Below are 16,549 nucleotides of genomic sequence, written 5' to 3'. Positions count from 1 at the left end.
TCTCATTCCTTGAGGTTCAATCTGTCAAGCTCTTTTCATTACCTCACTTGTAATACTTAATTTGTACTGGAAGTACAAGCATAAACACTAAATTACCTACACTTATCTATTGAAAAGGCCCATGAAAAGTCTCAACTACAGCGTGAATTCTTGGTGTCTAGGCAGGGTATAACTCATGGAAACGAATCCAGGTTTCCTGGAGAAATGGCTGAGGTTAACCTTTAGGTTAGGAAATACACTGAATGTGAGACGTACAAAAAAGTCATTAAAGATTCCCCAGCATCCAGTCAAAAGGACAAAGGCATATCCAAAAGGTAGCCCAATGGACAGGAGTAAGATACCCTGAGCAACAAGAATGGCTGTAGAGACTGAGCTGGGAATAACTAAAGATCAGGGGTTTGTGATGAGGTGGGCGTATTTTAAAAAGCCAATTTGTTCTTCCTCCAAGTTTCTGCACATGGACTTCCTAAAACCTTAGAATTCCCTTCTATATGCCAATGTGAGTGGGAGCCAGGACTCCTAAGTTACCAGACTAGAGAACTAACTATGCAATCGGAGGCCTGAAGCCTCAACCGCTGCATCATCAGAGGAGTGGAGGGTAATGAAGCTTCTACACAACTCCCAGAGGACTGAGTTCCAGGAGGTTCTCAGCACCAGAGAGGATGGAGGCTCCTGGAGGGTGATGTACCCAGAGGGGCATGGGAGCTCTGCTTCCCCTCTCCACAACTCAGTCTACACATTTCCTGTCTGGTTGTTCACTGCTGTCTTTAACATACTTTGGAATATACTTCTTAACAAATGGGCAAACACAAGTCTATTCCTGAGTTTTGTGAGCTGCTCTGGCAAATTAACTAGACCTAAAGATGGATGCCATGGGAACTCTGGCTTACACAGACTGTCAGCAGCACAGGCAACTGGCATGTGCATGGGGCAGGTGGCAATCCTGTGGGATCTGATGCTATCTCCAGGTAGAGTGATGGAACTGTGGTAAATAAGCGGACACCAGGCAACATCAAATGTAACATCCACTGCGGAATTGCTTGCTTGCTGTGTGGGGAAATACTGACCAACTGGTGAGTATAAGAAAATTACCTGCATTTGTTTCTTTTCTCTGTATTCTTACCAATGCTCAAGACCAAGGAACTTTAAACTATATATTTATATCTATAACTATCTGGTGAAGAGCTTGTCAGATTATTCTAGGATATTGTCAACCGTAATTTTTAGTTGAAAAATTAAGGCACTTTTAAGTTGCAGCAAATGATTTTTCTATTAATGAGTACAACAGAGTTTCGGTTGGATCGATTCCTGACAGTGGCTGGCAATGAAGTAAGTGCTGCCTGCTGTGGTTATCTGTGAAGTAATAAAGTAAATGGCAAAATGGCAGGCTGTGGCAGAGTGGCGATGCGGCCAAACTTTAACACACACTGTTCTGAGATCAGCTTTCAATGTCAAGCTGTGACGCAGGCGCAGCTTAGAAGATTAGGGTTCAGTTTCAATGAGAGAAGGTCAACACCTAAATCAAGTCACCTGGGATGATGAAAAGGGCAGTAAAAACCCAACACAATTCTGCAACGACACTGAAAATTCTGTTTCTTTCTTTTTGTCCTACCTTGACATGTATTTTAACTTTTTTTCTCAAAGGAATTTACATGCTAGTATACAAAAATGCCAAGACAGTAATAGAAAATGCATGCAATTTTATCTATGAATTCAGGTCATGTAATATCAAACCTGCACAGTGAATATACGAGTCCTGTAAACTACATTCTGCACTTTCTATGTGGTTAATAATCAGTAAGATCAGTTTTTGTTAGCATTTGTCTAAATTCCCTAGTTTTAAAGTTTCAATGGTTTCTTTCCGACATCAGGAGAAATCAAGGCAAGTGTCAAGGCTACCTGGTTTCCGGGCTCTCTTTGCTTCTTCATAGCTCTTGCTGCTTAGACTTGGAGATTCTACAAAGCTGATTTCTTCACCGACACTGACTTCCTCCTCAGTCTTGGAGCTCTCTTCCTCTTCCTGAAGAGGGGACTCCACCTCTGGGTCCTCAGAATCAACAAATATCTGGCCAGCAACCACTCTGCCTGTGGTGGAGTGGTCCTTCACCGACTCATCGGCTGGCAAAGAACTCTGAGAATATAAAATATATTTGTTAGTTATCATCTGTACTAAGACTCTCTCCAAGCCAGTCTGACCACCGCTTTGATAAGTGTCTACAGGTGTCTCCTTCAGCTCCATGATGTGCCAAGCTCACACCTGACTATAGATATGCTCTGATGTGCTCATCAGAGTTGGGGCCGCACCACCTGATGACTGTGAATTTCAATCAGACGTGACTTCTTTCATCCTCAAAGTCTGGATTATGTTCTTGTTTACATGCACTCCTCATACTTTACACCTGCCCTTGGTAACTCTGTATTATGACTGCCTGTTTTTATCTCTATTCCGCCTAGAGATCAGGGTTTGTAACTAGCAGACCTCCTGGATAAGTCAGGAACAAGCTATACCCATGCAAATCCATGAGGACATGCATTTCCTGGTTTGATTTTAAAAATTACTTAGGTGGAAACAAATGGCATGGTGATGTAGCGGTGCATACTCTTAATCCCGGCACTTGGGGGGCAGAGGCAAGGATCTCTGTAAGTTCAAAGCCAATCTGGTCTACATAGTGAGTTCCAGGCCAGCTGGGACTGTATCGTAAGACCTTATCTCACACACACATGCACACAAAAGTGGGCAAGGTGGTGCACACATGAAATGCCAGCACTTGGGAGGGCAAAGACAGGAGGAAGAGAAACTGAGGGTCATCTTCGGCTACATAGTGAGTTCGAGGCCTGACTGAGCTACATGAGACTTTAGGGGGGGGGAAAGGGAATAAAATCAATCTCTCTCTGGGCACTAGAACTGCTGTCTTAGAGCTCTTTTATGTGAATATCTACCATCCACACAGCATATTCAAATTGAAGCTGAAAGTGACTCTAACAGCCAGCACTCCTTAGGGAAATTCTTATTATTCTTTCATAGATTAGTGATTTTTTTTTAAACCAAAAGAGTTAGAATTAATACTGATATCTTCTTTGAATTTTGTTCATCAGAATCAGTATGTCCTCTCTACAGTGTGTAACTCCTGCCTTTAATTTGTTCAGTGCAAATCTTAGTACCTACCTTGGAATCTATGGATTCGTCCTGGTTACTTTCGTCATCTGCAAAGAAATTTTAAGACAAATTATCTCTTTTGTTGGGAACTACAAAAGGTAGAAAGCACACAAAAGACACCACGTGTCCCTAAACAAGAGTCCAAGAGTTTCGGGGGTTGTATGTGGAGGCTTGGAGGAAGAACCAACACACAACAGATAATAGCCAGTCACTGGATAAATGAACCCGGATCATTTATTTATTTATTTAGGCTTTTTGAGACAGGGTTTCTCTGTGTAGCCCTGGCTGTCCTGGAACTAGCTCTGTAGAGCAGGCTGGCTTCAAATCCACAGACATCCACCTGCCCCTGTTTCCTGAGTGGTGGTATTAAAGATCTGTGCCACTATCGCTTGGCTAACCTATTTAAAAACTGATCAGATTCAAATATCTCACAAAAGTTTAAGGGAAAAATTGACCCTTCATTTTCCACATAGGGAAACCAAAAGGCTTTCTTCTCACTCCCCCCAAACCAGCCTCTTCTTCAGATTGCATCACAATTTATAAAAATGAAGCTCCAATTCCAGGTTTTTAGCCATTTTGTTTCTCTGCTGAGAATCTGGAGTTACTGTAGGTTATTTTAGTTCTGAGCAGGATCTTGTTGTTTGAGTAACACAACCAAGGATGGGAACAAATGATAATTGCCATTATTATTCAGCGGAGTTAAAACATATTTAGATAAATACATTTAATATTTGTGACCTACTTTGCTAAAGAGATACCTAGATACAGGCCAGGTGTAGCAGTGAACTATCGTGTGTTGCTTGTATGAGAGTATTTATTAAATCAATGGTTTCCTTATGTCTATGTGTCTGGGTAAGTGTATGTGGGTGTCCATGGAGGCCAGAAGAGAGCTGGGGCTTATGGATATAGCTATGGGATGTTTGACAAAGGTACCAAACACAGGCCATCAGGAAGAAAGCAAACATGGTTAACTGCTGAGCCATATCCTCAGGCCCAAGAAATCAGCTTCTTTTTTGGGGGGGATCTGAGACAGGGTTTCTCTGTGTTTTGGAGGCTGTCCTGGAACTAGCAATGTAGACCAGGCTGGCCTCGAACTCACAGAGATTCACCTGCCTCTGCCTCCCGAGTGCTTGGATTAAAGGCGTGCACCACCAACACCCGGCCAAAATCAACAGCTTCTTAAAAGATGTGTGTGTGTGAGCTTGAGGGCATGTGTGTAGACATGGCTCAGTACAAGGGCACTGGATGCTCTTGTAAAGGTCTCGGGCTTGGTTTCCAACACCACAGAGTGGCTCTCAGCAGACTGTGACTCCAGTTCCTGGTGAATGTGACATCCTTTTCTGGCCTTCATGGGCACCAGGAATGCACATGCTGCACAGATATTCGTGCAAGCAAAACACTCATACACATAATAAAAATAAACCTTAGAGAAAAAGAAATCAATAAATGTTTTAAAAAAATCAATGATTCTAGCCATTATTTACAGCTTGGTTCTGGATGCATACAGGTAGCTTCGTTTTCTCAGAAAAACAGGTTTTTTAAGATTATCCTTTCCATGTTTTTTGGCTGTTTCCACTAGTCTTGGTGGCTGTTTATACTGCTGTCTATAGAAACGGTAATGACTCAATGCCAGGTGCGAGTGTTTGACCTTCCTAGTCATTGCCAATGTAAAGAAAAACAGCCACAGGATCTTGTTTCCTTCTTCTCTTTCTTAAAATGATCGGATTTTACCCTGAATGGGCATTGATATCTCCTTGTATAAGCTATATGAGAAATTCACAGTAAAATTCTATAAAACCAGTTTTTACTGGACAATGTGGCATTATTTTTGTTTCAGATGGTTCTACCTTAAGGGCTTGAACTTTATACAGCTTATTTCGTAGCATTTGTTTTGCATATCTGAGAAAAAGTCTTTTAGTGAAGTTTTACCACATATGTTTCCAATCTAAAACAAAAAATGTATAGCTACTATTTAGATTCACTTGCTTTAAGAGGACCTTCAAAATGTTTCATTTTTGCAGGTTGGAAGTAATGGTTGTGGGTATGGCATGTCTTAATCTTACAGTGCTCATCACTGTGGTCCATGAGCCGAGTTAAGAATCATCCTCCCTCCCAGCTTTTTGAAGATCTACATGGTTCAAATACGATCCTCAGTAAATCTCTTGCTAAGGGAAGGGAGTCCATATCTATTATGTATCAATGTTTTATGTACAAATGTAATTTGCTAATCTCAAATACCAACTATTTAGTACAAGAAGAGTAGGCACCAACTGTGCAAACTTGTCTAAGATATGTCCCTATACACTGGGCCTTTGGACTTGCTGCAAATGCAAATCACTAAGTCAGCCAGAGACAGCTGATAAGTAAATAATATAGATACCGATAAGTGAATATATATGATACACATCTGAAACACAGAAAACAGTGAGGCACTGAAGGAGCAAGATGTGTTGTTGCGCTCCACCAGAAAGGACCTGTGACATCAGGGTGGTTTCAGGTGAATTGCATCATTCTTTCTTCCACAAACTAGGAGCACATATTAAGATGACTTGGTCAACAAAATATTTTTTTCTCAGTCACTAAACAGGAAAACCTACTCCAAACAGTAGCTTTAATGATAAACTAAAACTATTTTCTTTTACCAGCTGGTATTTACACATAATACTTTAGAAATGGTTGCTGGCGAGTGACTCCAAATAATTCTGAATGTAGTTTTCAAGTAAAATCAGAGATACTGACTTGTGCAAAAACAGGAAGGCACAGTAATGCTTGAATCGGATATTGCATTTTATCAGCTACAGATACAAAGCAAGGAGAAAAAAATGCAAAAGGATTCAATGAAGAGTTCCAAATGTCTCATTCATCAGTGTCACATCTAAAATGTAAGTGTCAAACTATTTTAACTAACTGTACACCTTCCCTTGAAAAAAGAACCCTTTTCGTTTCTTGTTATAACAGCTTATATGACCAGGGATATAAATATATATATATGTATATATATATGTACACACACACACACACACACACACACATATATATATATTTGTTTTTGTTTTTCTAGACAGGGTTTCTCTCTGTGTTGTTTTGGAGGCTGTCCTGGAACTCGCTCTGTAGACCAGGCTGGCCTCGAACTCACAGAGATCCACCTGCCTCTGCCTCCTGAATGCTTGGATTAAAGGCGTGAGTCACCAACGCCTGGCATGACCAGGGATATTCTGATAAGGAAAGATTATCATTACATATTCATCTTGTTATGTGTCATGCACACTAAACAGAATAATCCTCCAAACATAAAGAGCAGTGAGTTTAGTGAAAAGGGAACAGCCGTCCTGCTTCTGCTTTGCTTGACATGCTTCTGGATCCTAAGTCACCCCATATCTGAGGGTTGGAAAGCTGAGACCAGGCTTCCTGAATACTTATTTGTACACACATGGCTCAATATGAAAAGCTTGCTCAATCTCTGTTTTCTTAGTCTGCCAAAAGGGAATACCACCATGTGTCTGTTGGTTCACAATGATGCTGTGAGGTACAAGTAAAACAGGAGTTAAACACCCTCAGCCATCTAGAAGCTGCCCTCTGGACTTCTGTATTAGTACAGCTTACCTCAAATACTTGGCAGTGTTGATAATGTAAACACTGTGACAGTCACTCTCCTAATCTCTTTCAGTCTCTCTTCACCCTGGCTTGGAGTGAACATAGGCCACCCAATGACACTACCAATAAGGTACACTCCCAGCTCCAACAAAGCCTGCCTTTCTAAGTGAGAAAGAGGAACACCCTTTCACTGTTATCTTGAGAAAATTAAGGAGAAATATCTTCTTCTTTTTAACCTTCCTAATTTATTAAAAAGAAATAATTTCTGTATGATAACCATATCTCTAAACCATGCTTAGATAGCAGATATGTTTACTAACACAGATGGAATGAGCGCCCGCTTTATTGGCTAATCATTTCCTTTGTGGTAGGGCTGCTAACTTCAACCTACCCTGGATGACATTAATATTAAATATAAAACGACCATAAAATCTGATTTTTATTAAGAGCAAAGCTTTAAATCTCAGTTTCAAAACTGAGGTAAGCATTCTATGTAAATAAGTAACTGAAAGCATGGCACGGAGAACTTTCCTACATTTTCCGTGGACTGTATTGTGTGTACTTTGAGCTCATGGCATTGGAGACTATCACCAGTTGAGAGATATCCTAAAGTATTTAGCATTCAAGTGTTAAATCTAAGGGCTGTAAACTCTTTAGACTCTGCAAATTGAGTTTCAGGGGGATACATGTTATGTTGTTTAGTTACTGGATTCTTTAAGCTTCAGTGTGAAAAACCACAGAGCTGGTTCATATATAGGTACGTGGTGTATTCTAGACCTAACACTGTATTATTAACAAAAATCCCGAGGGGAATTCAGCTGCAGGAGGTCCACAGTCCACTTTACCCATGACATGCACCAGCTCCACTTCTTTCGAGCAGTAACTGCCAAAATTTCTGCAGGAGTCTAGTATTGTATAGTCTTTAAGGAGTTGATAATCAGCACACACTGTCACCTCAAGGGGAGCAGAATCGACCTCGAGCATGACGCTGGCAGTCAAGTGATTACCATATGCTAGCCACTTTTGAAGTGGCATCTAAAACACACAACGGTTGTAACTCTCTTATTTTAGCAGCAGGATGACATTATGGCTTTCGTTTACAACTAGGACAGAGAATTTGGGGATTCAAGTAAACATCTGGGAAAATTTCGGTTGTTAAAAAAATAAAGTTGACAGTTATATTTTCAGTGTTCCAGGAAAACAAAACAAAAAAGTAAAGCCACCCAATAGCTGTCTTGTTAAATGAAACTGATCAAATCTCAAAGTCTTTCTGTAGACAATGTATATCAACAGTTAAAACAGTCTTTAAGTGTGTTTAAAAATAAACATTTCTGATAGTAACTTTTCTGATACAGGCAAATCAAAACATTAAAAAAGAAAGTTAGTGTAAGTCAGCCAGTTGAAAAATCAATTACTAATCACACAGATTTCTGCATCTACAGAAAAAAGGCTAAACTATTTTTCTATTCATTTTGAAAGAACCAAGTCTCTCTCAAAAATCATGAAATTACCATCTACAAACTCAGAAACACCGTGGCAGGGGTCAAATTTTCCCAGGAAGGTTTATTGTGTGTGTGTGTGTGTGTGTGTGTGTGTGTGTGTGTGTGTGTGTGTGTGTGTGTGTGGTGAGTCACTACAATCCTATCAGAGGTTTTTCTTTTAAAAAGCCAGACTAACAGACCAGGTGTTGAGCAATCCCACCAAGCCACTGTCAACATCCTAGTCCTGATGAACCCTGCTCTGCAGAAAGTGACAGCTCCAGGTATGTCAACTGCAAACCCCAGCGTGTCCCAGAGTCTGTGCACACAACACCTAGGTGAAGGCTGCGGAATCCCGGTGGGTCTACTCAGCCAGGTGTCGGGAGTCCCTCCCCACCAGTTAATTCCTCATTCGTCAGAAGTCACCTAAAGTTTGCTGCGTGGGAGACGTGTGGGCAGGGAGACCAGCCCTTCCTCACGTCCAGCTTCCTAAGCACCCCCTTTGGCCCAGGATAACCAAGGCTAGAGCGAGTGACAGTCAGGGGACCTGTGAACCGAGACGGCGGAGCCCCCCGGCCCTGTCTCCACCGCGGTCGGGGGGCGGTGGCTCGGGGCCTGCTGCCCGAGGCCCGATACTGACCGGAGGACGCGGTCGCCGAGCTCAGGAGCACCGCGCAGAGCAGCAACGTCAGCCCGACGTGGACCTGCATCCTGTTCTCCGAGGTCGAGAGCCGCCGCGGTTACCGCGACCAGCTCAGCCGCAGCCGCCTCACCTCCGCCTCGCCGCCGCCTCGCAGCCGCTCTTCCTGCTCAGGTTCCTTCTTCGCCCCTTCCCAGGCCGCCCTGGCCCAGCGCGCAGCCAATCGTCAGCCGCCGCTCAGGCCTCCTGGTCCAATGGCCGTGCTCGCCCCGCCCCGCTTATGGGCACGCCCCCTATGTCATCCCTTAGCCAATCACCGTGCACGATTCTCACACCCGCTCTCTCGGTTGGGCCACGGCCTCACCGACATGGCCCCAGCTAATTGGTAGTGCCTGAGTCAGCGGGTTAGGCAAGGGCTCGGATTAAAAAGACCCTCTCTCAGGACTACAAGTCCCACAATGCACTTCATTAGAGTCTCTCTCTGCCGGTGCTCTTGGGAGATGCAGTCCAGAATAACGCAGGCATACAAACAGCAGGTGGTTGAGAAAGTTAAGAATTGTTCTACAAACTCTAGGAGTGGATTCAAGGCACTCTTTTGCGTTTGAACCAGAACAAATATCAAGGAGCAAACATTACATGGTTAAAACTTGTAAAGGTTGCTAAGGATTTCTTTGTAATTTTCTTGAGAATTTGAACTGGACTTGACATGAGCACTGAGAAGTATGCAACAGCTACTTTTTAAATATTTTTCGAATTTACTTTAAAAACACAGGTCTTTAAAAACAAAAGCTTGGGTAAAGCAATACCTGTAGTGTGCAGAGGCTGCAGTACAAGAAAATGCTGCTCATTTTTCCTCTAATGAATTATAAAGGGAAAGAAATTGCCCCTGGTGAAGACTGGTTCAACTCCTGTGTTCATTATTGCTTCCAGATCTACTAGCCATCCGGTCAATGTACCAACAGCTCTCCAAAACCTCTTTACACACTGGTCCTCATTCTTCTCTGTGGAAATACTGCAGCGTTCTCTTCTTCCTTGACCAGGCATGGGATTACATGACTGCGCGGAGAGAGAGGCGAGAGCTTAAGGCGTTTCGGGCATGGAGATAGTTATGTAGTAAGTACGGATGCAGGGCATGATCCGTTGGAGCAGCAGGGCAGCATCTTGGTGCTTTGCGATCTTCTGTTTCGTTCTACTGAGATTTATTCCCCAGCACTGGCACAGAGTTGGTTCTCAGGCCAGGAACTCATCTGGGGTCTGGAGAAAGTCCTCTGTATTAGTGTCTGGTTGCCTTTGAACCGTTCTTTTTCCATCTTCTTGACAGTTTTTATTTTTAGGAAGATGTTTCAAAATTGGGTGCTGTTCATTTGCTTCAGAGGGGATTTGGAAAAGAAATATCACAAACTCTCCTCTATGCGTGTGTGTACATCTTCATTTGGGTAGGTATGTCTCTCTCTCTCTCTCTCTCTCTCTCTCTCTCTCTCTCTCTCTCTGTGTGTGTGTGTGTGTGTGTGTATGTGTGTGTGCGCACAAAGTGTAGAGGACAGAGGTTGATGTCAGGTATCTTCTTGGTTGATCTCCACTTTGGCTTTTGAGATAGGGTCTCTCACTCAATATGGAGCTTGTAGATTCAGCTAGACTGGTTCGAGTAGAAGTCGTAAGAACCCTCCTGTCTCCTCCTCCATAGCAACGAGCTCACAGGTTCATGCTGCTGTCCTATGCCTGCTTTTTAAAATAACATGGGATCTGCAGGATGGAGCTAAGGTCCTTAATATTAGATCTCAGTCGTCCATATGTTCAGCAAGGAGCTCTTCTGGCGGTCAGATAAAAGCCAGGATTCTTCAGGATCTTGTGCAAATGGTTTCCATCTGCCACAAAAAAGGAGGCATTTCCACTTAGTCTGGCAGAAGGGACATGTACCTGTGGCTGCATCTCAAAGCCTATGCCAGCCTCCAGGGCCCCCTCAGTTTCTGCTCACAAGTACTTGTCACTCATTTCAAAGCCCTGGTGCCAGTCTCCTGGCCCTTCCCTCTCTGCATCTACTCACCTTCCTCTACTATTCCGGTAGATACTCTCTCTCACTTCTCTCACTGTTCTCTCACGGTGCTATCTCTTGCTATCTCCACTGTTCTCTCCCCACTCTCACGTCCCTCGTTCTGGCCATGTCATCCAGTTTTCCTTTTTTTCCTGCTCTGGATTCTTCCAGATGTCTCCGGTGGTTTTCCCTCTCATCCATACAGTAAAAACCTTAAGATATCATTGAGAGGTCATGTCAGCAGTTTTTTTTCTTTTATCATTTTTATTTTAATTTTAAATGGCTTGTTTTACATGTCAATCCCAGTTCCCTCTCCCTCCCTTCCTCCCGCACTCCCCTTCCCCCCCATCCTCCCACCCTATTGTCAATTCCTTCCACATAGGGGATATCTAGAGTCTGTCATTTCACTCTGGGTAGGGTCCAGGCACTCCCCTAAGAGTCCAGGCTGAGAGCATCCCTCTTTGTGCTATGGGCACACGATGACTGTTTGTATTCCAGGGATAGACAATGATCCACTGCTCAGGGCCCCATAGGTTGCCCAGGCCTTCTCACTGAGACTCACATTTGGCGGGTCCAGATCAGTCCCATTCTGGCCTCCCCACTGTCGGTCTGGGATCCAAGAGCTCTCCCCTGTTCAGATCAGCCGTCTCTGCTGGTTTTGCCAGCCCATTCTTTGCCAATTTGCTCATCACTCCTCTCTCTCTGTCACTGGGTTCCTTGGGTTCAGTTCAGTGATTAATTGTGTGTTTGCCTCTGCTTCCATCAGTCACAGGATGAAGGCTCCCGGATGGTTATAGACATCAAGTTCATTATCAGGAATGGGCATTCGAGGTGGTCTCTCCACTATTGCTTAGCTTGCCAATTGTTGTTATCCCTTTAGATGACTAGAGGTCACTCTGGTGCCTGATCTGTCTTCTAACCTATGATTCCCTCTTCCCCCTATTCTACCCCCACCCACTCAACTTCCTGTTCCCCTATGACCTACTCTCTCTTCCTCTTCTCTCCCTCTCTTCTTCCCAGATCCCACTCCCCCCCAACCCCTCGCCGTGTTCCCCATCCATTCAGAGGATCTTGTCTCAATCCTCTTCTCTTGGGTACTATGCATATATGCATATCTTTTAGTTTCTTTCCTGTTTCCCAGACTATCAGTGGAAGTGCAGACTGGCACTATCCTGATCCATGTCTAAAATCCATATATTAGTGAGTACATACCATGTTTGTCTTTTTGCGACTGGGTTACCTCACTCAGGATGGTTTCTTCCAGTGCTATCCATTTACCTGCAAATTTCAAGATTCCATTGTTTTTTTCTGCTGAGTAATACTCCATTGTGTAAATGTACCACATTTTCTCTATCCACTCTTCAGTTGAGGGGCATCTAGGTTGCTTCCAGGTTCTGGCTATTACAAATAATGCTGCTATGAACATAGTGGAGCAGATGCCCTTGTTGTATGAATTTGCCTCATTTGGATATATGCCTAAGAGTGGAATTGCTGGGTCTTGTGGTAGATTAATTCCCATTTTCCTGAGGAATCTCCATACTGATTTCCAAAGAGGGTATATGAGTTGGCACTCCCACCCGCAGTGGAGGAGTGTTCCCCTCTCTCCACATCCTCTCCAGCATAAATTGTCTTCGGTGTTTTTGATTTTAGCCATTCTGACAGGAGTAAGATGGTATCTCAGAGTTGTTTTGATTTGCATTTCCCTGATGGCTAAGGATGTTGAACACTTTCTTAAGTGTCTCTTGGCCATTTTAGCCTCCTCTATTGAGAATTTTCTATTTAGTTCTGTACCCCACCTTTTAATTGGATCCTTTGGTGTTTTGGAAACTTGTTTCTTGAGTTCTTTGTAAATTTTGGAGATTAGCCCTCTGTCAGATGTAGGGTTAGTGAATATCTTTTCCCATTTTGTGGACTGCCTTTTTTTCTTGTTGACTGTGTCCTTTGCCTTACAGAAGCTTTTTAGTTTCAGGAGGTCCCATTTGTTAATTGTCGATCTCAGTGTCTGTGCCACTGGTGTTATGTTTAGGAAGTGGTCTCCTGTACCAACTCGTTGAAGAGTATCTCCCACTTTCTCTTCTAAAAGTTTCAGTGTGGCTGGATTTATGTTGAGATCTTTGATCCATTTGGACTTAAGTTTTGTACAAGACGATAAACATGGATCTATCTGCAGTCTTCTGCATACCAGTACCCAGTTATGCCAGCATCATTTGTTGAAGATGCTTTCTTTTTTCCATTGTACAGTTTTAGCTTCTTTGTCAAAAATCAAGTGTTCATAGGTGTGTGAGTTAAAATTAGGGTTTTCAATTCGGTTCCATTGGTCTACCTGCCTATTTTTGTGCTAATACCAAGCTGTTTTCAGGACTATAGCTCTATAATAGAGCTTGAAGTCAGGTATGGTGATGCCTCCTGAAGTTCCTTTATTGTATAGGGTTGTTTTGGCTATCCTAGGCCTTTTGTTTTTCCATAAAAAGTTGATTAATGTTCTTTCCAGGTCCTTGAAGAATTGTGATGGAATTTTGATAGGGATTGCATTAAATCTGTAGACTGCTTTTGGCAAGATTGCCAGTTTTATTATGTTGATCCTACCAATCCAAGAGCATGGGAGATCTTTCCATTTTTCTGGTATCTTCTTTGATTTCTTTCTTTAAAGACACAAAGTTCTTGATATACAGGTCTTTCACTTCCTTGGTTAACATTATCCTTAGATATTTGATGCTGTTTTTGGCTATTGTAAAGGGTGATGTTTCTCTGATTTCTTTCTCAGTCACTTCATCATCTGTATATAATAGGGCCACTGATTTTTTTGAGTTTACCTTGTATCCTGCCACATTGCTGAAGGTGTTTTTCAGCTCTAGGAGTAACCTTGCGGAGTTTTTTGCGTCACTTATGTAAACTATCATATCATCTGCAAATAGTGAAAGTTTGAATTCTTCTTTTCCTATTCATATCCCCTTTATCTCATTTTGTTGTCTTATTGCTGTAGCTAGAACTTCAAGTAAAATATTGAAGAGATATGGAGAGAGTGGACCGCCTTGTCTTGTTCCTGATTTTAGAGGAATTGCTTTGAGTTTCTCTCCATTTAGTTTGATGTTAGCTGTTGGTTTACTATATATTGCTTTTATTATATTCAGGTACGTTCCTGTTAGCCCTGATCTCTCTAGGACCTTTATCATGAAGGGGTGCTGGATTTTGTCAAAGGCTTTTTCAGCATCTAGTGAGATGATCATGTGGTTTTTCTTTCGCAGTTTGTTAATATGGTGGATTACATTGATAGATTTTCTAATGTTGAACCATCCCTGCATTCCTGGGATGAAGCCTACTTGATCATGGTGGATGATTTTTCTGATGTGTTCTTGAATCCGGTTTGCGAGTATTTTATTGAGTATTTTTGCATCGATGTTCATGAGGGAAATTGGTCTATAGTTCTCTTTCTTAGTTGTGTCTTTGTGTGGCTTGGGTATCAAGGTAATTGTAGCCTCGTAAAAAGAGTGTGGCAGTGAGCCTCCTGCCTCTATTGTGTGGAATACTTTGAGGAGTATTGGAATTAGCTCTTCTTTGAATTTCTGGTAGAATTCTGCCCTGAAGCCATCTGGGCCTGGGCTTTTTTTGTTTGGGAGACTTTTGATGACTGCTTCTATTTCATTAGGAGTTATAGGTCTGTTTAGATTGTTTATCTGCTCTTGATTTTGTTTTGGCAAGTGATATCTATCCAGGAAATTGTCCATTTCCTTTAAATTTTCAAATTTTGTGGAGTACAGATTTTGAAAGTATGCCCTGATGATTCTCTGGATTTCCTCAGAGTCCGTTGTTATGTCCCCTTTTTCATTCCTGATTTTGTTAATTAGCATGCTCTCTCTCTGTCTTTTGGTCAGTTTGGACAGAGGTTTGTCTATTTTGTTGATTTTCTCAAAGAACCAACTCTTTGTTTCATTGGTTCTTCTCAGTGTTTTCCTGGTTTCTACTTGATTGATTTCAGCCCTCAATTTGATTATTTCCTGGTGTCTGCTCCTCCTGGGTGAGTTTGCTTCTTTTTGTTCTAGAACATTCAGCTGTGCTATTAATTCTCTAGTATGACTGTTCTCCAGTTTTTTCATGTGGGCACTTGGTGCTATAAACTTTCCTCTCAGCACTGCTTTCAAAGTGTCCCATAAGTTTGTGTATGTTGTGTCTTCATTCTCATTGAAATCGAGGAAGTCTTTAATTTCTTTTTTTATTTGTTCCTTTACCCAGGGGTGGTGCAATTGTGCATTGTTCAATCTCCATGAGTTTGTAGGGTTTCTGCAATTTGTGTTATTGTTGAATTCTAATTTTAATGCATGGTGGTCTGATAAGATACAGGGGGTTATTCCAATTTTTTTGTATCTGTGGAGATTTGCTATGTTTCCTATTACGTGGTCAATTTTAGAGAAGGTTCCATGTGGTGCCGAGAAGAAGGTATATCCCTTTGTATTTGGGTGGAATGTTCTATAGATGTCTGTTAAACCCAGTTGGGTCATAACTTCTATTAATTCTTTTGTTTCTTTGTTAAGTTTCTGTCTGGAGGTCCTGTCTAGCGGTGAGAGCGGAGTGTTGAAGTCTCCTACTATTAGTGTGTGAGATTTTATGTGCATTTTGAGCTTTAGTAATGTTTCTTTCACGAATGTAGGTGCCTTTGTATTTGGGGCGTAGATGTTTAAAATTGAGACTTCGTCTTGATGTATTTTTCCTTTGATGAATATGAAGTGCCCTTCTTCATCTCTTTTGATTGATTTTAATTTGAAGTCTAATTTGTTAGATATTAGGATTGCTACGCCCGCTTGTTTCTTGGGACCGTTTGATTGGAAGACCTTTTCCCAACCCTTTACTCTGAGATAACGTCTGTCTTTGATGTTGAGATGTGTTTCTTGTATGCAGCAGAAGGAAGGGTTCTGTCTTCGTATCCATTCTGCTAGTCTGCGTCTTTTTATAGGCAAGTTGAGGCCGTTGGCATTGAGGGATATTAATGACCATTGATTGGTGATCCTTGTTTGCGCTTGATTTATTGTTAGTGAAGTTATTTTGTGTAGTTTCTCCTCCCTTTTTCTTTTGGTGTTTTGTAAAGTATGATTATATATTGCCTGTGTCTTTGTGAATGTAGTTATCTTCCTTGGCTCTAGGTTTTCCTTCTAGCATTTTCTGTAGAGCTGGATTCATGGATACGTATTGTTTAAATCTGGCTTTGTCATGGAATATTTTGTTTTCTCCATCTATGGTAATTGAGAGCTTTGCTGGATATAGTAGTCTGGGCTGGCATCCTTGTTCCCTTAGGGTTTGTAGGACATCTGACCAGGATCTTCTCGCTTTCATCGTTTCCATTGAGAAGTCAGGTGTAATTCGGATAGGTCTGCCATTGTATGTTACTTGGCCTTTTTCTTTAGCTCTTAATATTTTCTCTTTACTCTGTAGGTTTGATGTTTTGATTATTATATGGCGAGGTGCCTTCTTTTTCTGGTCAAGCCTATTTGGTGTTCTGTAAGATTCTTGTACTTTCATAGGCATATCTTTCTTTAGGTTAGGGAAGTTTTCTTCTATGATTTTGTTGAATATGTTTTCTGTACCTTTAAGTTGAATTTCTTTACCTTCTTCTATACTATTATTCTCAGGTTTGGCTTCTTCACGGTGTGCCATAT

The 16,549-nt window shown here is 42.0% G+C and overlaps 1 protein-coding gene across 1 annotated transcript in view; it reads right to left on the bottom strand.

The window, feature by feature from the left end:
• Positions 1-8,951, bottom strand: part of Sel1l (SEL1L adaptor subunit of ERAD E3 ubiquitin ligase) — a 40,841-nt gene extending 31,890 nt beyond the window's left edge. Inside the window, 3 exon segments of the mRNA NM_001281362.1 lie at positions 1,900-2,131; positions 3,167-3,204; positions 8,870-8,951. Of these exon segments, the coding sequence (NP_001268291.1) occupies positions 1,900-2,131; positions 3,167-3,204; positions 8,870-8,939 (340 nt within the window). The 5' untranslated portion in view covers positions 8,940-8,951.
• Between the last annotated feature and the right edge of the window lie 7,598 nt (positions 8,952-16,549).

Source organism: Mesocricetus auratus, unplaced genomic scaffold (assembly GCF_017639785.1).
Source record: "Mesocricetus auratus isolate SY011 unplaced genomic scaffold, BCM_Maur_2.0 Super-Scaffold_15014, whole genome shotgun sequence".
Lineage (NCBI taxonomy): Eukaryota > Metazoa > Chordata > Mammalia > Rodentia > Cricetidae > Mesocricetus > Mesocricetus auratus.
This window is presented reverse-complemented; position numbering and strand designations above follow the sequence as displayed.